Source organism: Rattus norvegicus, chromosome 6 (assembly GCF_036323735.1).
Source record: "Rattus norvegicus strain BN/NHsdMcwi chromosome 6, GRCr8, whole genome shotgun sequence".
Lineage (NCBI taxonomy): Eukaryota > Metazoa > Chordata > Mammalia > Rodentia > Muridae > Rattus > Rattus norvegicus.
Window position 1 is genome coordinate 33,755,228 of NC_086024.1, and position 22,287 is coordinate 33,777,514.

At 38.8% G+C, this 22,287-nt stretch overlaps 1 protein-coding gene across 11 annotated transcripts in view; it reads left to right on the forward strand.

Annotated features, from left to right (window-relative positions):
• Atad2b (ATPase family, AAA domain containing 2B) overlaps window positions 1-22,287 on the forward strand; it is a 143,458-nt gene that overhangs the window by 109,153 nt on the left and 12,018 nt on the right. For 7 of the 11 annotated variants that reach the window (NM_001427483.1, XM_039113113.2, XM_039113117.2 and 4 more), the window contains 7 exons: window positions 388-584; window positions 3,895-4,054; window positions 10,212-10,334; window positions 12,966-13,103; window positions 16,681-17,361; window positions 19,126-19,253; window positions 19,549-19,677. In NM_001427483.1, the coding sequence (NP_001414412.1) occupies window positions 388-584; window positions 3,895-4,054; window positions 10,212-10,334; window positions 12,966-13,103; window positions 16,681-17,361; window positions 19,126-19,253; window positions 19,549-19,677 (1,556 nt within the window). Of the gene's footprint in view, window positions 1-387; window positions 674-3,894; window positions 4,055-10,211; window positions 10,335-12,965; window positions 13,104-16,680; window positions 17,362-19,125; window positions 19,254-19,548; window positions 19,678-22,287 lie in introns of those variants that run through there. The other 4 variants (XM_063262289.1, XM_039113115.2, XM_039113114.2 and 1 more) reach the window with 3 other exon arrangements.

Genomic DNA, 22,287 nt, shown 5'->3' on the forward strand with positions numbered 1-22,287 from the left:
AAAACAGAGAAAGATAGGGAGGACACTGGTGCCCTCCTTTGGCCTAGACACGTCTGCATTGTGCACACCCTCGTATAGACACAAGTGCGCGTGTGCATGCACACACTTTCTACTTTTGTCTTCCATCCCGGTAGGTGTTGCTCACTGTGCCTTGGGGTTCTCAGAATATGAGGGTAGCGTTCTAGAGGGCTAGGAGACCTATCGTGTCATTTAATGAGGTGAAGTTATTCTCTTACTTCCTTTTAATTTCCATTTGAAGTTTTACTTATTGGAGTTTCAGGTTTGCAGACTTGTAATTTTACTTTCTTTACAGATGTTTTGAGAGAATGCCAGATTCCAGTTGGGTCCCAGCTTACCATCTAATCTTAACGTTCCCCCTTTCTTTAGCTCTTCGTGCTATGGAAGTGCTTCCTCTCGCACTACCATGTCCTCCTCGTCAGTTATCAGAGTCAGAAAAAAGTCGGATGGAAGACCAGGAGGAAAACACATTACGAGAACTGCGGTTGTTCCTCAGGGATGTTACCAAGAGGCTGGCCACAGATAAACGCTTTAACATCTTCAGCAAACCGGTGGATATTGAAGAGGTCTTGTTTCAGTAGTGTGCAAACAGTGAAGTTGAACTGGCTAAAAGAAAAAAAAATTGACATCTTTTTTGGAAGGAAAAAAAACAAAGGCATGGATGAATATTACCCCTAGCCTTTAAAAATTTAATCCATGTGATAACTACCAGTGTCACCAGCAAACATCTGGTGACTTTTGAGTGAAATTAGTGACCAATTTGTATACGTCCTCTGAATTATTATTTTTCTCTGTGATCACCTACTCTTTAAGAGGAGGATTAAAATTAATTCTGTGAAATGTCCATATTAGACTATTTTTATTCCAGGATAAATCCTGCTTTAAACACTGTTGGTGTCAACCATTGGGCCAGTATTGGCATTTCCTTAATTGTCTGTGACTGCAGAAAGAGGCAGTCAAGTCTCCAACTGTCTTAAGCTTTCTACTTTAGAGAGGTCTCTCGCTGAAATGCCACTGGAAGTTAAACACATCCCATGTTCCTAAAACTGTTTTCCTCTCCAAAGATTTTCTCTGCTCCCAGTGGAAAATTCCTCACTTCATATGTGTATTGTTTTGTGTAATTGTGGGAACTTGGTTTGTGATGGTGAGAAAAAGAATTTTCCATTTGGAATATGCTAGAATGCTGTCAATTCAAAAAAAACTTTTATCCTGGGATAATATAGCATGGATGAGCACAATACAATCTTTTCTGGCCTTCTCCTTATAGTTCAGACTCCATGTTTGAGCAGTTTTGGTGTCTAGTTCTTTCTTTTTTTGTCATTAAGAATTTGAATTATAAAGTGATTCAAAGTTTCATGTTGTGTCCTAATTGTGAAATCTGTGTTTTTGGACCTGAGCAGATTCCTTTGGAACCATTATGTCATCTGTGACTGGAAAGAATGAGTTAGCGACCTCTGAAAATATACATCTTTCCCTTCTTTTGGAATAAAGGGACTGTCAGAATTTTCATTTGAATGTTTATCTACAATATGTAGATTTGATAACTTTCAAATCATATGCAAGAAGGTCATTTTTATTACTTTTCAGTGTTAGAGTGAGGAAGTTGGCTAGGGCCAAGTTTTGAAAGTTTTTTTTTTTTTTCCCCGCAAATTTAAAGCCCATAGTCTTTCAAAAAATAAAAACTTGAGACACAGTCTCATTATTTAGACCCGGATGACCTTGAATTTACAATCTTCTAGCTTCCAAATTTCGGAATTATAGGCATGACCACTGTGCTTGAAAGCCCACAGTCTTTTGTCCTTTCCATTGTTGCTACCTTCTGCAACACTGGAATAATAGGACCTGAAAGATATGCAACACACACACACACACACACACACACACACACACACACACACACACTTTCCTTTCCATTGTTGCTACCTTCTGCAACACTGGAATAATAGGACCTGAAAGATATGCAACACACACACACACACACACACACACACACACACACACACACACACACACTTTCCTTTCCATTGTTGCTACCTTCTGCAACACTGGAATAATAGGACCTGAAAGATATGCAACACACACACACACACACACACCACATACATACACACACACACACACACGAGAGAGAGAGAGGGGGGGGGAGGGGGGAGCGAGCGAGAGAGCGCTAATTGTAAAGTTTTCTTTTTATGGTACTAAGAATTAAACCCAAAATTTTGTAAGAGCTCCACCAAGCAAGCTGTGCTCTAGCCCTAAAGATTGTTTTAAATAAATAAACAAACAGATCACTCCCTCTGGGTATATTTGGAACCAAGCACTTAAAGAAACCCACCATGCTGCGATGAATTAGTATTCCTCTTGCTCAAGAACTGTTCTCAAATCACAAAATTTTGGCAGATTTCAATTGTCATCTGCTTTTAAGAAAACATGTTTCATAAATGATAAGGGATAGAAATATTAAGAAAGGTTTAAGTAAAATTTTTGTTAATGTTAGTATCTTCTTTTCTGACTGAGGTTTATTCTGGGCTTGCTCTCAAAGCTGAAATAGGAGTATCAAGGGAAGGATAGAAATGTTCTGAAAAACAAGATAATTCCTAAGTAGCTTAAAACATAAAAATATAAGCTTTGGCAATGGTGGTGCACGCCTGTAGTCCCAGCACTCAGGGGGCAGAGGCAGGCGGATCTCTGAGTTCCAGGTCAGCCTTGTCTACAGAGCAAGTTCTAGTACAGCCAGGGCTACACAGAGAAACCTTGTCTCAAAAAACCAAAAATACCCATAAAAGTGTATATTCAAAAATGAATTAGAAGTGGCCTAAAACTGTTAAATTTAAATGTTTAGCTGAAAACAAAACATTAAAGAACATGCTGAATTTAAAATTAAGCATACACTAAAATTTCATACTTTTAATAGTGTAAAAGTTGAAGGTACTTTTCCTGTTTATTAATGTTTCTGTTTCCATTTTTATAGCAAGGGCAAGGTCTCAGCTCTAACAGTTCTATTGCTGCCTGCATAAGATTCTCCTAGAGCTGACAGACAGTCACATCTCATGGATGAACTTAAAAATGTAAAACATGTGCAAGTCACACGCATGGCTATGCATGTGTTCATGCATAAACTTAAGACCATGGCATCCGTGCTGTCAGAAGCTGTAAGAAAACAAACCCTCACTTTTCGGAAGCTGCCCAGGAGTTGGTCCTGAGTTAGAATTTCTGAAACTGCTTTCATAATCAATACTTGACTTGACTTGAAAACAGTAGACATAGGTTGCTAATTTTTCCTTACTGGCTACGTGACATAAAATATACTGTATAACTCCTGACTTAATGTCTTACTATTGAAAAATTTATGTGCAGAGACAAGTCCAGCAAACCCTTTACAAGTTAGAAAAAAAACCCCAATACTTCTTTTATTGACTCAAAATGTGTGTAATGACTCCAAAGGAGTAGAAAATACTTTCCATGAAATTGTTTGCCTTATAAAACAAAACAAAACAAAAAAAAACAAACAAAAAGACCCACAGACCAGAAATTATTAGTATGAAAACTCTCTGCTTTTTCTTTTTTCTTTTCCTTGAGGTAGAACATTTACTGATGCTTCTCATGTTCTTTACCCACACATTCTCTTCTCAGATAAATCCAAAGGGTTTAAAATCTGCTTCAGATTTCAAGATGGGCACCACGACCCTTTTCATGGAAAGTATCTCAGACAGTGACTTTAGTGGGATAAGCAGCATAAATAGCAGTGTAATTTGACTCTTCTATAATTGACTACCTAGACTTGAATTTTAAAGTATTCTGTTTTTAATTGTGGTTCTATGGCCTAAAGCATATGCAAATCCAGAAGTAATTTTCATTAAAGTGTCCTGTTTGTTGTAGGTTTCAGATTATCTTGAAGTAATCAAAGAACCAATGGATTTATCGACAGTAATAACTAAAATTGATAAGCATAATTATCTAACGGCTAAAGATTTCCTGCAAGATATTGACCTCATCTGTAGCAATGCTTTAGAATACAATCCAGACAAGGACCCTGGAGGTAAGGACACTTATGGCAACATTAAAGGATGCCTCTTTGAGGTTGATGAATGAGTGAATGCATTTAGGAACTCTGAGAAAGTAATGACTTATCTGTGTTTAACTCAGGAGGTTCTGCAGTTCTAGGCACTATGTTTTTTGTCCATGATTTAGTTTCCATTTTTCTTGTAATTTTTATACTGAGTTCTAATTTTGTTCAGATTGATGGAATGTTTAGCTTAAGTAGGAAAAAATGAACTTAAGTTAAAATTTGTTTGTTTAGCTAACATCAGTTGTCATCAGTAGTGCCACTAAACAGGATTTTTAATTTGTGGAACTGAGGATCAGTTAAATGTATCACCTGCCCCTCTCTTTTTATAAAACACAGGATCTCACTGTATAGTCCTGGCTTGCCTGGAGCTTGGTAATGTAAACTAGGTTGCTCCGAGAGTCACCGAGAGATCTACCTGCTTCTGCCTCTTGAGTCCTAGAATTAGAGGTGTGTGTCACCACGCCTAACATTATGTATCAGAATTTTCCTGTACAGTGTTATCTGTTCTGCAGGTTGAAGGTTTTCTTGCATAACTTTATTTTACTCCTAATTCCATCCTGTATTCTCTAGAGGTGTCTATCCTTTGACATAGCAACATGATGTCATCCTCAAATATGTTAAAACCACGTTCATAACTAACCCGGGAATCGTGTATCTAGTGGGTGCATGTTGAATATGTCTGTCTGTCTCGGTGTGCCATCTCTTAGCATTGCCCTCCAGGGAAAATTCCCTCGCTAAGAACGCATCTGTAGTTAAGGAAGATGAAATTACTGTAAACAGGGTGCTTTCTTTTTTTTTTTTTTTTTTTCCGGAGCTGGGGATTGAACCCAGGGCCTTGCACTTGCTAGGCAAGCGCTCTACCACTGAGCTAAATCCCCAATCCCCAACAGGGTGCTTTCTTAACAAGGCTGTGTGTCATGGGATCATTAAGTATTGGGTATTTATTGTATTATATAATCTTAGGGAAAGTGTGAGGAAGTGGGACTTAGTAGTTGCTAGGTAGCAGGACCATTTTGTAATTAGATATTCTAGGAACTTAGTAAGTGAGCTGGTTGAGATAGCTCAGCAGGTCAAGGTGTCTTCCACCAAGCCCTTCTGGAGACCTGAGTTTGATCCCACACGTTGGAAAGAGAGTGTCAATTCCTTTAAGTTGTCTTCTGATCTCAACACGCACACAATGTCTCTCCTACCAGACAGTGGTATTAGTGAGAATAGGATTATATGTGGCATTTTTATGGTTAGGACAGTGTTCATTTTTTGTTCTGTGCTTAGATAGAATGACAGAGTTGTGTTGTGTTTATTTGGCCCATCATGGTCACACAGTGGCTTCGTGTGATGCTGTTTTTAATATGAGTACACTAAGATTGACTGAGAATGCTAGGCTACCTCTCAGTTATCTATTTACTCATTGAGGATTTTGTTTCTTTACCAGGTGATATTCAAAGTATTATTCTTAAAGCATTTGTGTAGGTTTCTGATCTTTAAAAATTCTATATCTGTATTTGGGAAGAGTGTTTCTCAACTTAAGCTACTCCATGCAGCAGAATGACAGGGATTTCTCTGTTCTATATGAAGTTATATCCCATCTGAATTTAGACCATAGTAATCAGTAATATCCTATTTCATGTTCAGAAACGAATAAAGTATTTACATAGAAGGCTTAGTGCATACTAGTTTTTAACCTTTAGGTTAGGATATTTGCTTGTTATACTTTTTGTTATTTGCTTTACTTTGAAACTTTTTTTTTTTTTTTCTGGAGCTGGGGACCGAACTCAGGGCCTTGCGCTTGCTAGGCAAGCGCTCTACCACTGAGCTAAATCCCCAACCCCTACTTTGAAACTTTTAAGTGGTTTATTTTTACTTTATGTGCATGAGTGTTGGCCTGAATATATGTAGTGGCTAAAGTTGACATTTTCTTTCATCCCTTTGCTATAAAATGATGCAATTCATATCTTTTCTTCTACCATAAATATGAATATTTTTATAATATGCTACAGATACATAATTCCATCAACTTAATACGACTCTCAAAATGAAATAATAGTACCAACAATAATAAAGACATGGAGATATAGCACAGTGGTTAATATGTAAGGCCCTAACTTTCATCTCTTAGTACTTCCCAAATAAAAATTATAATATAATTGTATCTGTATCTTCATATTTTTGTTAGAATAAATTGCTTAGAGTGAAAATTCTGGATCAAAGAATGTCCATCTTTTAAGGTTTTTAAATCAATACTATTAAATTCTTTTAAAATGGTGAAAAATACATAAAAAGCGTGAGGGCCTCTGTTAACTAGTGCAGTGATGTTATATGTCCATGAGGGTTTGTTTCTTCTGCTTCTAGTGTGTATGTCATCTGCATCAGGATAGGTGGTGAGAAACAGGCTAAATTCCAAGCTCATTTCTCTCACTTCCTTTGTTCTTCAGATGGGATCAGAGTGTGATGTTGACCTTGTGCCCTCAGCTTCTGGTGTGCTATGGGGTGGATGTGAGCTCCGTGTTCTGACCTATGTTTTTGTCTATGCTGCTGTTCTCTGGCTCTTCTCTGATCAGTCAGGTTTTCTAAATTTTAGTTTAGTTGTTCTATCTTTATAGTAGGGATCAAAATAGAACTCTTTATTTGGGGTTTTTGTGAAGATAGAACAAAAAAGTGTGTTATCTAATGTCATGGTGTTTCCATTTTCAATGGTTCAAATGAAACGTACTAAGCTCCTGGCATAATTCCTTGAGTTTTAGAAGTATTTCCTAAAGGTTGGCTGTTGATATGTATTCGCTCTAAAATGACCCCCACTTTGTGCTTATTACAGTTCCTGGACCACACTTTAAATTTAAACCTATTTGAAAATAATCTAGGGATTATGAAAATTAGTCTAAATAAATGTTTGTTGGAGAAAGCTAGTTGAGGAGGAAATAAATCCAATTTCCCTCTAGTAGATAAATTATTATAACCCCATTGATATAAATTTATATATTTATATAAGTTTAAATGAAGAAGCAATGCTTTTTGATTCATATAGCCTTTTACTATAGAGTGTGATGGTTTGCTAGAGGCCATAGCTCATGTTTTACAGGTGAAGCTTACATGACGTAATTGAGACTTTCCTCCTCTGCTTTTTAAAGATTGGTGCAAAGACTTGTTATAGTTCAGGAACATCGGGAACACTCCACCCAAGAGAGCATTTCTTTTCCTTAGAAGCAGAGCCACTTGTGATGCATGTACCTGTAAAACAACCCCATGTTATGTAGCATGTAGAAATTGAATAAATGTTGTATTTAAAAAACTCCCACGATTATTTAAATGTTTACAGTGTTCTGCTTGGCAGAATACCTGGCCTTTGGAGGCATGGGGGAACTACTTGTACAGAGAAGTTAACAAGATTTTTGGAAGTAAACATGAATGACTACATGTGTACCAGATTATCTTGCACAAGGATACTGTGGTAGAAATTAGATGTGAAGTGATGAGAAATTTAACTTAAGCTTCAAAATGTGACCAGGACTAGGCATTTGACTCTAATTATTATCTTAGGGATAGGTATACAATCAATTAAGTTGGACTATTCTGCATTATTAGTCTTGTAACATCCTTCCCTTACCTCTAGGACAAATAATTCTTAGATCTATCATCATTTGACCAATTTTGCTGAAATTTCATCCTTAATCTTAGAGTCTTTGCAGAATCCTAGCATTTTTGTACCAATTACCTGGGATCAGAGTCCCCAGAGTCACTCATTTTTTGGAGCTGTCTGTAGTCTCCTGAGTACATCTCCAGTTTTATCTGTCATAGCATACCTTGTGAATTTCCGACTTAACCAAGCTCACTTACATTTATGTTAGTGCTGCATTAGGACTGTCATGCCCTCCCTACTGAGCAGGGTACTTGGTATATAAGAATGTCTGTGACAGCTCCACTCCTTGAGGTAGAGATGTGTAGTTGTATTAGGATTATGATAGAATGATAGTATAACTCATATATGTCATTGTACTTCTAGCTAGGATCAGCATACAAAATATGACAGACCAGGAGACCTAAAACATTTCTATGAGCAGAAGTGCTCCTTGCAGTGTTGGGTTGTGTTGGTTCAAGTGAATCAGCAAGTCTGCCTTCCCCTGAGACTGCTCTTCATGTTTCACTGCAGGGCTTTCTCCTGTAGCCCTTCCTGTCTTCCTGCACTCCTAGTGTATCCAGATTTCCTCTTAAAAGGGCACCAGGCACTTTGAATTAGAGCCCATCCTCTTTTTTTTTAACCTTAGTTACCTCTTTGTCATGTCTTATTTCCACACACAGTCACATTTTGAAGTAGTAAGGGTTCGAACTTCAACATACACTTACATATCATATAATCCCAACTGTCTGGAGCTCTATCACTTTTATCTATTTTTAGACTATTTATTCTCTGACAAACACAGGTGTCCAATGTATGTTGCACACATATCTGTGATCATATCCTCCCCATCTCTGGTGCCCTCTTCTTATATCCTTGGGCACCAGACACAAATACGAGGCACAAGCATACACACAGCCATAAACACTCATACATGTCAAATAAGTAAGTCTAAGAAAAGCTCCAGCTAATCAAATTATAGCACCAAATAGGAAATTCAACAAGAGATTATAATATGTCCATTGTAAAGTATAAACATGGCTGACAAAATTCTTGAGATAAATAAATGAAGGTATATATTGTATTTATGTATTGGCACACTCTGCATTGTGAAGATGTTTCTATCTAAATTTTTAAACTGAACTCTGTTCCTCTGGAATAGCAGCAAGCACTCTTAACTTCTGAGTCTTCTATCCGCTGAGATCCACTCAGTACTACTTTCCTATGTAGACTGAATTTTATCAGAACCACGTCTGATCCCCCTCCCCCATATACTACTGTACAGCCATTACTTCAGTTTCCCAGTATTGTGTCTATAGAATGAACATTTAGAGAGCATGTATCAGAATGAAATGTACCAGTGGTTGTACATGTGCTGTTTGTTTTTATAAGGTTCCCACAGCAATCTTTTATGGCCTCCTAATCATAAATCTTATAAATAAAAGATCTTTTATACTTCATGCTTTTACTAGAGAGAGAAGTAAACATTTTTTTATTGGATTCTTTGTCCTTGTTTGGTTTTGGTTTTGGAGCTAGGGCCTCATGTTGCCTAGGCTGGGTTGAGGCTTGCTTCCCAGCAGAGAATGACTGACTTTGAACTGATGCCCTGCTTTTACCCTCTTACAGATGTGATTTGTGGTCTTCAAACTGTCCTCTTTGCCTTGTGCTTGTTTGCCTTTTAACATCTGGAGTTGATTGTGTATCTCCAGAGGGCACTACTGACGTTGCAGTCTTTCCTGTGACCTGTGAAGCAGACACTCTTTATTATATCAGAGGGCAGGCTGTGAAGTAGCTAGGGCTCCTTGGGACTGGGATCCAAGTGCTGGGATTATAAGCTCATTCTGTTACGTTTGGCCTTGCTTACAGTTTGTGTAGACCATCTTGCATGCTTTAGACTAGGTAGATGGTCTATGCTTTTCTGGTTTTGTCACGTTTAAAGAGCTCTCTCTTATACTTAGAATATTTTGTGTTCTTTAGCACAACTTTGACCAGTTACTCTTTTTTAAAACATCTTTTCCTTTTAGTTATATTGGTCTCTGTGTGCATGCACATGGTACACATGCTGTGGGAAGTGTGTGGAGGTCAGAGAGCCACTTTGTGGAGCTAATTCTCTTTACATGGTGCCAGGGACAGAAGTCAGGCTGCCACGCTTGCACAGCAAGTGTTTTGTCCAGTTAGCCGCTCACTTGCCCAAGTGCCTGGCATTTGTCTGTAGCAGCTCTGGGGCACTTAGTGAATATCCAGGTCCTTAAAACTTTTTATTGAAAATTATACATTATTTTATTTTTAGAATTGAAAAATAAAGCCTTATTTTGGGGTATTAAAAGTTATTGATAGAGTACCTCATATTTTTACCCACCTCTTAAGTGAACCTTTTCTTACTAAAAATGTTTTTATAATTTAAGTGTCTTTATCTTTTTACTTGTCTTTTAAGGCACCCTGCATTAATTTTATTCCATTTGTATCTAAAATAAATGTATTGTATCTAAAATAAATGTATGCCAACGTTTTTAACAGATAAAATTATCAGGCACAGAGCTTGTACCCTGAAGGACACTGCACACGCCATCATTGCAGCTGAACTGGATCCAGAGTTTAATAAGCTCTGTGAAGAAATTAAGGAAGCAAGAATAAAGAGAGGTAAGTTAGAGATGCAGATGGGCTACCGAAACCTTCTGTGCTTTTTTTTTTTTTAAAGGTTTATTCATTTATTATGTATAAGTACACTGTAGCTGTCTTCATACACACCAGAAGAGGGCATCAGATCCCATTACAGATGGTTGTAAGCCACCATGTGGTTGCTGGGATTTGAACTCAGGACCTCTGGAAGAGCAGTCAGTGCTCTTAACCGCGGAGCCATCTCTCCAGCCCCCTTCTGTGCTTTTTATCCATCTCCTATGACACAGGAAGCACACCAGGAGATACTCTCTGTCTCCATTAATAACCTTGTATTTACTAATTTCTGATACCAACATAGGTCATGTGAATTTTCAAGGACATCTCAGAACTCCACCTGTGGCAGTGTGAGTGCAGTGGTCCCCCTGTGGCAGTGTGAGTGCAGTGGTCCCCCTGTGACAGTGTGAGAGTAGTGGTCCCCCTGTGGCAGTGTGAGTGCAGTGGTGCACCTGTGACAGTGTGAGTGCAGTGGTCCCTCTGTGGCAGTGTGAGTGCAGTGGTGCGTGTCCCTTAGAGAACTGTTCTGCAGATACAACTGTTCATCAGTGACTTCTGTTCTTAAATGATTTGCATATTATGTCTGCATTTATAGCTGAAGAGACCTTAGTTTTCATCATTTCACATCTAATATCAATACTTAAACCTTTTTTTAACAAATATTTTCCCCAGTCTGTTAACATTTATGTGTAATTTTTTAATTAGAAACACAAAATTGAACATATGGTTTGTTTAGTAGATGTACAGCTGTGTCCTTGTGGAACTTTAGTAGGAGAGGAGAAATGCCAGTGGCATTTTAGCACTGAGAGATTTTAGCAGTGGAATGAATTGGTTAGATCACTTTAGCAGCAAGAAATAACATGTTCTCAGTGTTTTAGGAAAATGAGAGATTGAGTTAAAAGCTGTGAGAACCAGTTTGGAAAACAATGTTTCAGTTCCCACAGAGGCTCACATAGATTGACTGCATTATCCAGTAGTTCTCTTCCTTGGAATCCATCCAAGAGAAATGTACCCACATGAAACATGTACATTAATGTGCCTTAGGGGTGTGTTACGTAATAAATAATAACACAAGGATCCATTTCCTGGTTAGTGAGTAACAGAGCATACTGTGTCCATAGTGTTCTGTGGACTTCAAAAACACTGCTCTGTGAGATAAGGCAGTAAGGAAAGACTTGGTGCTAACTGTGGTACTCTCACGTAAAGTGGAAGGGTGTTGAGAGAAACAGACAGCAGGGGTTGTGTGCAGGCACCTTGAATTAGATTTCTGTGTGTGGCTATAGAAATGTATATTTACTAACAACATTTAATTTTATGCTTAAAATAGATGACTTTTATGTTATATAAACTGTATCTCAGACTACTGGGGGGAAAGGTTGTGAAGTAATAATACATTTTAATTAATGAAGCATGGAGCTAAACAAGATTAGCAGACGAGCGATCCCTATGTAGAGAACACATACATAGGTCAGTCTGTTTGACTGTTTCCTTCCTTCCTTCCTTTTCCTTCCCTCCCTTCCTTTCCCTTCCTTCCTTCCCTTCCTTTCTTTCTTACTTTCCTTCTTTCTTAGACTTGGTCTCATATAGCCTAGGCTGCCCTCAAATTCATTATATAGGCAAGAATAATCTTATTTCTCTCTCTCAGCCTCCTAAAAGCTGGGAATACAAACCTGTGATAGGACTTTGTACACACTAGGCAAACATTCTGCCAACATCTCTAAACTTGAGGGGGCACTTTGAAAGGAAAGAATAGTTCTGGCTGAGTGAATGAGTAGTTACCAATTCTGCCAGTCAAAATAGGGAAGATAGAAGATAAACTGGTTTTCTGTGTGTATAAGGATGAACCAGTTATCTTCAGTTTGACCTGTTTTTAGGATACCTTGTTGCAGATCTCAGGTAGGCAGGTAGAAATATGGTTAGTAGACTAGAGAGATCTTTGGACTAAAGAGATATGAGAATTATTATATAACATTTAAAACCCATTTACATAATAAGAGATACGTCTTGTAGATTAGGATAAGAAGATAAATTAGAGGAAGCTGTTCACACAGAAGAAAGGGTTCTAGTGAAGAAAGCTGAGATGGGACAGTTACTCTTAGGCATAAGGAGCCAAGAAATGAAATGTAGGACATTGTGGTGTGATAGGCAGTGAGCTAGATTGAACCTGTTCATGGGAGTATAGTTTAGTGACCCCTGTACACTTACTGTAATATATATGTGTATATATGCATATTTTACTATATATACACATGTACATACATATACACAAAGATAGCAGATTCATGACTTTTTAGGTAGTACACAATCTTACTATCCCATAGTCATATTGTGAAATATATCTCTTGGGATTAAAATGAGTGAAAATAGGGCCCCTTTGAGCATCTAAGGATAAGTGTGTCCTGCTAGGTATTTTTATTTTTATCATTTTTTATCAAGCTAATTTCTCATCTTAAAAGACACTAATTTTACCAGAATTACAAACTGTCCAGGTATAATTACTGACTTTAAAACTCAGTTTTCCATTTTAGATTTGTCTAACATCATTGGCTGATGCAGCTGGGAACATTTAACTAGGTAGTGCTTTTCTGGTGCTTGCAGGCTTATCAGTGACAGCAGAACAAGTAACTCCTCATGGCGCTGGTGCCCGCAAGTCGGAGACGAGAGTGGAAGAGGCATTTCGGCACAAACAGAGAAACCCAATGGATGCTTGGCACAACTCTGCAAATAAGTGTGCGTGTGAGTATTTGTCGTGTTGTACCGTAGCAGCTACAGCCGAGACTTGCTATGGCCCACAGACAGTGCTGGCCTTCATCCACAGCTCTTTAGCCTGTCTTTCCAGAGAAGAGTTTATAAAGTAAGATTTAGCATGAGAATTCTGTCTTTAGCCTTAGTTGCTATTTTCTGTATTTAATACTTTTTTTTTTAAATAATAAAACACTTGAAGCATTTTTGGTGTTTGAACACTGGGTTTTGGATTGTTCCCCACTCCTTGTGTAGGATGTGCGAGTACCATGTGGAAGTGGACGGTTTGGCAGTAGAGAGCCTGGTCCTTTTAAGGGGAAATTAATGCTAAGTTTGAGAAATTCATGTTGCGGGGTTGGGGATTTGGCTCAGTGGTAGAGCACTTGCCTAGCAAGCGCAAGGCCCTGGGTTCGGTCCCCAGCTCCAAAAAAAAAAAAAAAAAAAAAAAAGAAAAAAGAAAAAAGAGAAATTTATGTTGCTTAATTTGTCTTAACCTGTGTGATGTATTTAAAAGGAAAATTTAGTTTCTAGATCTTCATAAAAACTTAGTCATGTTGGTCTATTTCTGAAAGACAAATGTTAATAAACCTACATCTTCCTGATATACTCTTCACTAAAACCTACCTGCTTGGAAAGATAAACGCTGTTTTCCTGCTCTCAATGGCTTGGCTTTGCCAGTGAAGCTGGCCATAGTGTGCTTTTCACCAAATGATAGCGAATTCGAAGTAACGGGCCATCACGTTTTTAAACAGTGTAGTATTTCTATTAATTCCTTGAATTTTGTACAATATAATTTGATTATATTTACCCCATTCCTCTCTTAATTCCATCCAGATCCATTCCTTATTCCTAGCCCTTCCCAACTTCATACTCGTTTTAAAAACAGTAACTCACAAAGTCCATTTGTTCTGGGTGTGGGACTATCCACTGGAGCATGGAGGATCCTACCAGGGATAAAAAACAAACAAACAACTGTTCCTCTTCCAAGGTCATCAGCTGTTAGTAGCTCCTCAGTTAGGAATGGGGATTCTGGAGCCCCCATCCTGCCTCGCCTGCCTCTGTGTTGCAGTGCTCCATGTCTTGATCTTGTACAGACAACACAGCCACCTTGAGTTCATGAGTACAGAGGCCATGGAATGTTCAGAAAACCATTTTGCCCTGATCCTCCCTGCCCTCTGGCTTTTGCAACCTTTCCACCTTCTCTTCTGCAAGGATTCCTGAGCTGGGCCCGTGGAGGAGAGCAGGGAAACGGGATCTGATTCTGATGTCCCGTTTGTGGCTGAGCATTCCACTGATACTCAGTTTTTGTACTTGGCTCAGCTATAAATTTCTGTGTTAGCTATCAGGTGCACAGAGAAACTTCTCTGATGAGGTCTGGGAGCTGCACACACCCACCTTAAAAAATATTGACCTCTTTGGAAAAGTAGCATTCGTACAGAGCAAGTTTGAAAGAGGATGCAATGATGCATTTAGTCACTATGAAACCAGTAAAGGCTATTGGCCTAGCTGTAATCTCAGATTATGTCCCATTATATAACTTTGTGCTCTATTTAAACTTTGAAGTCCTTTATAGTCTCTGAATTTGATACTAATTTCTACTAATGAGAATACATTGAATATTCCCCTTAAGTTTTAGGCTAGGGCAGGCAAGAAATCTCAGCAAACAAAAGTAAGCCTGACCACCTGAATTTGATTCTCAGAATCCAAAGGAAGGAGGGAGAGAATGGCTACTGAAAGTTGTCACCTCAGCACACATGCATATACATGTGCACATGCATGGGCCAGGGGTCGAGATGCAAATACATTCTTTAAAACATTAAAAAGTTTTTTAAAAGAGGTTTAAGTTCTTTAAATATTAAAAAGTTTTAAAATCTGCAGTGGGATTTTTTTCCTCTTGCCAGTAGATGGCACATGTGTCACAGCATTTGTCTGTGTTAGTTTAACACACACACTCAAGTCTCAACTAAATGTCCCAATGGGACAGCGCTTTTCTAAGGTCCTGGCTTTGGAAAAAGTCTCAGTGACATAATAAAGATTGACTTCAGAAGTTGCATCTTAGATTGTGTCTCTTTATATAACGTTGGACTCTCCTTTAAACTTTGAAGTCCTTTATAGTCTCTGAATTTGATACTAATGTCTACTAATGAGAATACATTGAATATTCACCTTAACAAGTTTTAGACTGCAGCAGGCAAGATGGCTTAGCAGACAAAATGGTTGTCTGAATAGAGTGTCCTAAGTAAATAAGGAAGTGGCTTGTTAAGGATTTGGTCCACATATACATGTACAACTACCATGTGCTTCATACTGTGCCAATGCAGCCACCCACTCTAAAAGTGCCATGTTCGTGGTGCTTATGTGGAATGTCATCTAGTTTCCAAAGGATTCTCTTTTCTCAATGATATTTTTATTCTTTGAAAATTTCATACAGTGAACTTTAGAAATATTAATCCCTCTTCCCCAACTCCTCCTGTAGCCACCCTCTCTATCTTTCCTCCCTTCCCACCCAACTCTGAGTCTAAGTCCCCAACCTGCTTCTCACCGTAGACTTCAGTGTGTGCTGCTCAGCTAGGCTTGCAGTGGTGTGGGAACCGCTATACACTGTTTATAGAATATCAGCTTTTATTAAAGAGCTACAGTTCCCAGTGGAGTCAAACTGCTTCATCAGCTACCTCTCACATACATAAAGGAGATCAAAAATCCCTGGCTCTGACTTACCACCCGGAAGACCAACTGTCTACTCATGATAATTACTGTCACCTAAGAGTATACAGCTCTTATAGGTCTCCTTTCAAACATCTGACCAAATGGTTATTTTTGATACTTTGTTGATATTGTTGCCTTAATAGCACAAGGCTTGATTAGTCTACATATTCTGAGATACCTTTGAAATAAGTTGACTCTATTGCATAAACCATTTGTATTTGAGAAAACAGTTGTTTGCTAACCAAATTGTTCACAAAACCTTTTGTAGTACTTCTGTTCATGATCATTCATCCTGTAGGCAATACCTTTTTCTGGAAGGAGAGGCAACAGTGTTTGTCTGTGGGGATAACTATTTAACCATTGGGTCCCACAGCATTAGCTTATAGGGTTTTGTTTTGTTTTCTTCATAGTTGAAGTGCTGTCTTTGTGTGTTCTTATTGGCAATGCATCCACCTTCCTGGTACAAATCCAAGGCTCTGGCCCTAAACTTTCTGGGCAGCTTGGTAATATAATATAATATAATATAATATAATATAATATAATATAATATAATATTTCCCTAAGTGAATGTTGAAAATTAGAAATGGCTATAAAGTAGAATCTGTAGTAGTAGGAAAGGTTAATGCCAAGCAAATTCATACTAAGTAAAATTTTAAAAGTTTGCATTCATCCAAGTTTATCTCTAACTTCCATTTTTCTTTTAGGTTGTGAGAATTAGTCAGCATGGATATCATTAGCCAAGAGTTTTTGTTCGTATTTAACCAGTATGAGTTTATTTGGGGGGAGGGGGAGATATGTTAAAGTAAAGTAGATACTGCACTCCTAAATCCTACATGTTCCCCCTGCCCCCTTTCTTATCAAACAGTTCGAGTTCGGAGAAAATCAAGGCGACGATCACAGTGGGGTAAAGGAATTATTAAGAAAAGGAAAGTGAATAATTTAAAGAAAGATGAGGAAGACACCAAGTTTACAGACTATGACCATACAGAGGACAGGAAGTTGCTGGAGAATGGAGAATTTGAGGTAAGCACTGACTGCCATGAGGAAAATGGAGAAGAAACTGGAGACTTATCTATGACCAACGATGAATCTTCATGTGACATCATGGATTTGGACCAGAGTCAGAGGCTGAATAGTGGAGCGGGCACCAAAGAGAACTTTGCATCCACTGAAGAGGAGAGTTCAAATGAATCTCTGCTCGTCCATAGCAGCAGTTCCCTCAACCCTGAGCAGACATCTAAGAAGGAACCCTTCCTGAAAGGCACCTGCCTAAATGGCGAGGCCTCCACTGACAGCTTTGAAGGCATCCCCATTCTGGAGTGTCAGAATGGCAGAGTTCTTGAAGCAGCTCCTCTGCCTGGTGCTGGGGAAAAATCTAGTTCTGAACAGAAGACTGCTCTGGAGGAACAGCTAAAAGACAAGCCCGAAACTGCGAATGAACGTCATGGAGATGATCCTGAGAAACTAGAAGTGCTGGGATATAGCAGTAATGAGATCGATCCTGGCCCTGATGGAGATGGGAAGGATGCAGAGCTGGATAAAGAAGGTAGAGCTAAGGTTTTAACACCTTTCCTGGAGGTTTAAATGCCAGAGTTAATTCATTGGATCTTTTTGTCTGGTTTCTGGTAGAAATAACAGATTCTCAGAGGGGGAGTGGTCATTAACAGTTTTCATTCCAATCCATAAATAACTGTGGACACACTCAGTTTTGCTACAAGTTTTCAGAGGCTTCATGATCCAGAATGCACTGCTTTTGGGACTTTTGACTCTTCTGTCTGTTCTGTTCTGTTCTGTTCTGTTCTGTTCTGTTCTGTTCTGTTCTGTTCTGTTCTGTTCTGTTCTGTTCTGTTCTGTTCTGTTCTGTTCTGTTCTGTTCTGTTCTGTTCTATTCTATTCTATTCTATTCTATTCTATTCTATTCTATTCTAAAGACTTTGCAGTTATGAGCCAGGTCGTTTCACATATGTAAAGAAGGCAGAACTCTGGTAGCAGAATTGTTAGAATAGGGTGGGGCAGGGGACAATTTGGCTAGCAGGGTATTCTAGTATGTTAGAGTCATAGAAACCAAGATTAAGCCATTCTCTTGTTCATTTAATTGTGCAACTTTGAGCTAATTCCCCATGTCTCGTTTTTAATTTTGTACATTAAACTTCAGGATGTATTGTTGCTGGGATTTGTAATAAGCAGCTGCCTCTCCTGCTTACTAACATGTTGCAGTGTTTGTGCTGTAGGGGGTCATTGTTTGACTGAATGTCTCAGATCCAGTTAAGTCTCATTGCTTTGTGTGGGAGCAGTGGAAAGGTTGTAGGGCCACTTAACTTGCTCTTAGGAAAGCCGAGCATTCTGTAGGCCCCGCCTTCTCATGACTGTATGATCTATTTGAGGAAAAGCAGAAAAGGGAAGTGTAGGTTATCTAGCTCACCTCTTCCCACCATTATTCTTCACTGCACCCTGGGATGGGGTGAATTGGAGATCTGCCCTGTTCAGTAATTTTCCTACCTAAATAGGTCCTCTTCCTATATATACTAGCTGTCTTGAAATTGTGGCATGTCTGTAAAACTGTGTGCAATGCAGTTTTAGTTTGGGATTTAGGCCATTTTGAAAAAAAATTTATCCTGCCAGTTTTCTAATTTCAGTATAAAGAATAATAATTATAAGTATTATTATTATGCCGTGTGTGTGTGTGTGTGTGTGTGTGTGTGTGTGTGTGTGTGTGTGTGATATGCAGTGTATATGCAGGTATGCACTCCCATGTTCATGCTTAGAGGCCAGAAGATGACAACAGGTATCTCGAGCTGTCACTCTCTACCTTATTCCCTAAAGACAGTGTCTCTCACTGAACCTTGAGGTGAAGAGCTAGCACGTTGCACTGATCCTAAATGCACCTCCCCAGCACTGGTGTACAGCACTTGTAGCCATAACCTTCTTTGTATCTGAAGTATTGGGGGAGGGTGTGTCTCAGGTCAGGTCCCTATGCGTGCAGAGCAAATACTGGACTGACTAAGTCATCTCTTGCCCTTTATCACCAAGTGCTTAGAGCCAAAGGTGGTTTTCCAGTTTCTTTTTCATGAATATATGTGTCATATGACATTTTAGTATTACTTTGCTTTCATACTTACGGTTTAATTCTCTTTAATTTTGGGTTATTCTTACTAAAAAAGAATGGCACCCCCAAATAAACATCATTTTTTTAAAAAACACATTCTTTTTTACTCCAAAAAAAATATTTGTCATGGAAAAAAAGAATTTATATTTGCTTAATAATGATTTTCTTTTACTTTTACTGACTATAGTCCCTTCTTAATTGTAGGTGCTTGTAAAGTAAAAAAATATCGCAAATTAATTTTAGAGCAGGCAAAAACAACAAACCTCGAACTGGTTCCAGAAGAGCCATCGGAGCCTGTGCCACCTTTGGTAGTTGATCACGAGAGACTGCAGGTATGCTTAGCTCTTGACAGTCCGTTTTCAATGACCAGAATAATATTTGGATATTTGTAAAGGAGTTTAATAAAACTACTTTTGGTAGTTGTTATTTTGACCGAGGGACTTCTAACTAGGAGTTAAGTGTATTTCGAGGGTTTGAAACTGGTAAACTGATCTAGACCCTTTTAACCTTAGGTGTCACTTTGTGTCTTATGGTGCCTATTGTCTAAGCATTTGAATATAATGGCTTTGGTTTGACCAGTGATATCAACTGCATCTTATCATCTTTCTTCGGATCTCTCTCCTCCAGAAATTGCTTGATTTGTTGGTAGATAAAAGCAACAACCTGACAGTCGATCAGCTTGAGAGATTATACTCCCTCCTCAGTCAGTGCGTCTACCGCCATCGTAAAGACTATGACAAATCTCAGCTTGTGGAGGTACGTGTGTCTACTTCATCCACAGAGTGCATGCTTTTCTCGTCTTAAAGGAGAAAAAAGAAAAGTTACCTCTCCATTTTTAAATGATTTACTGTACATGGATGCTTAGCCTGCATATATGTATGTGTACCACATGTGTGCTAGTTCCATTACTTTTTTAACTAAGTAACTGAAGCTGTGATGATATAAGATTAGAAATATTGGGGGCTGAGTCAGTAGTAGTACATCACTTGCCTAGCATGTTTGAGCCTAGTTTGGGGTACATGAAGCCCTGTCTTAAAGAAGGTAGGAACTGAGGTCTGTTTGCCATCCACTAGTATACTAGTAGTTGGAAAAGCACTTTAAAATATTTTATTTGTTCTGTAAAGACTCAGAGGGATAGCACTTGTCCTTCAACTTACACGTTTTAGACATCATGGACCTTTCCTTTTCTTTTCTCTATGACTCTGGACCAAAGGGAAATTTCTTTCTCATAAAAGATCTTCTGTCTCTTTTCATATATTTTACCTATCTAGTCTATACTCCTGCTTTTTAATGTCACCTGAGCAAATGTAATCCCACATGTACTCACTAAATTGCTCACATCTACCCAGTGAATGGGCTGAACAACTTTTGATTTTCTTTGTTCATTTATTAGTTCATATAGTGGTCTAGCTACGAAATATTTATCAAGAATTTTCAGTACCAGATACTGTGCTAGGTGTTTGGGCTGTAAAGCACAAGAAGTTTCCTGTTGTAAAGAAACATTTCCAATGTTGAGGATATTAAAGATTTATGTGGGAGGATATGGTTACTTTTGTGTATCTAATAACATTAGATTTGTTGTGTTGTGGTACTGGGGGATGTGGTTCAGGCCTTGCATAAGGTAGGCAAGCATTCTGCCACTGAATCATACCTTTAGCCTTAGGTGCATTAGATTTGAACCAAAACAAGGTGGCATTTTAAATTATTTTGGAGGGCAAGATGACTGATTAGAAGCATCAGACACTTGGTCTACCATGCTGAAGAACTAGAACAGCAGGCACGTAGCTCCGTATTGAGGTGAGTGACCATGGAAGAATGCTGAACCTTAGTAGTAAAGAAAGCAGGAGCTTTGTAAAAGTCTAGAGAACTGGGATGGTTGCAGCATAGCAAGCAAACTATTCTGTCACCTATTCTCCAGCTCCACAGCCATCTTAAGAAGGGACCAATTTTCTGAATTTAGACTGCTCTAGAGGCAGAAACCCCAGTTTATTCTTAACTTCTGGGACCCCATATACATTCCTCTGTACTGGCTTCTCTCAACTTATGGCTGCCTCATATGCCATGCCTCATATGTCAGTAATGACTGACATAAAACCACAGAGAGCGCTGCCTCATGGGAGAAGGGTATTTCAGTCTAAAGAGGAACAGAGTGTGCCATGCATAAGAACCGTGGCTTTGTGGAGGCAGACCTTTGAGACCTAGGATGTAGCCCGCCATATAGAGTTTCTCGGGGGTGCCAGGATTTCTTGTGGGATTCCTGTGACCTTTTCTCACTGTCTTGCATGGATGTCTGTCACTAACAAAACCAAAAGAGAACTCTAATATTCACTGACCAATCACTCTCAGAAGTCTCAGTCTGGTATTATTTTGGTTTTGTCAACGATAGCCTGTCGCCAAGGTGCACAGGCTAAAGTTCAGAGAAAACACTGGTACTAGCCACATTCTGCTCTTGATTTTTTGTTTTGTTTTGTTTTTTGAGTATCTCACCTTAGATTTTAGCCCCAGCTGCATCCGACTTCCCACATCTCACCTGGATCTGTGGTGGGCACTACAAGTAGTAAGAGTCAGAGAAAATTCTCCACCTCTAAGCTCACAGTCTAGGATGTTGGTGTAGGTCTGCACCCTTGGGCACACCTGCAGTAGCAGCACTAAAAATCACTACTACACCTGTATAGATGAACTTCATTAGTTGTCCCTGTACTTTGTCTAGGTGACTAGGTGTGAGTGACACCAAGTTGGTGCTATGCTTTCTCCATGAAGCCTTTGAAATCACACCTGTAACTGGAAGACAGATATGTCAGACCTCTCAGCACTAGCAGAGCAGCCCATACCAGAGACGCATTCCAGTAATGGGGTCTAAACCACCGAGGAAACCACGCACATTACAGTTTAAGGTCAATGTGTGGGGCAGACTCTCTTCTCTCCTTCGTGGGTCTTAGGGGTTAAACTCAGGCCCTCAGGCTTGGCGATGTCTTTACCTGCTGGGCCATCTTGCCGGTTCAAGGATATTTTTAAAAATGAAATAGACCAATAACAAGCAGTGAAATTGAATCAGTAGTAAATATCTCTATGAGCTAGATAGCTTCACATTGATTGTTATAAAAATTCAAAAAAGAACTAACTCCAGTGTTTCTCAAATTTTTCCATTGAACTGAAGGGGAATATTTCCAAACTTATTCTGTAAGACTAGCATTGCTTCTGACAGTGACAGAAAACAATTAGAATAACATCATAATGAACATCAGGATTGAGATCCTCACAGAAGACTAACAAACTGAATTCAGTAGCCCCTCAGAAAGAGCATAAGCCATGATCATGATTTGAGGAAGGTAAAGATCGTTTAATATATTGCAAATAATAGTTGTA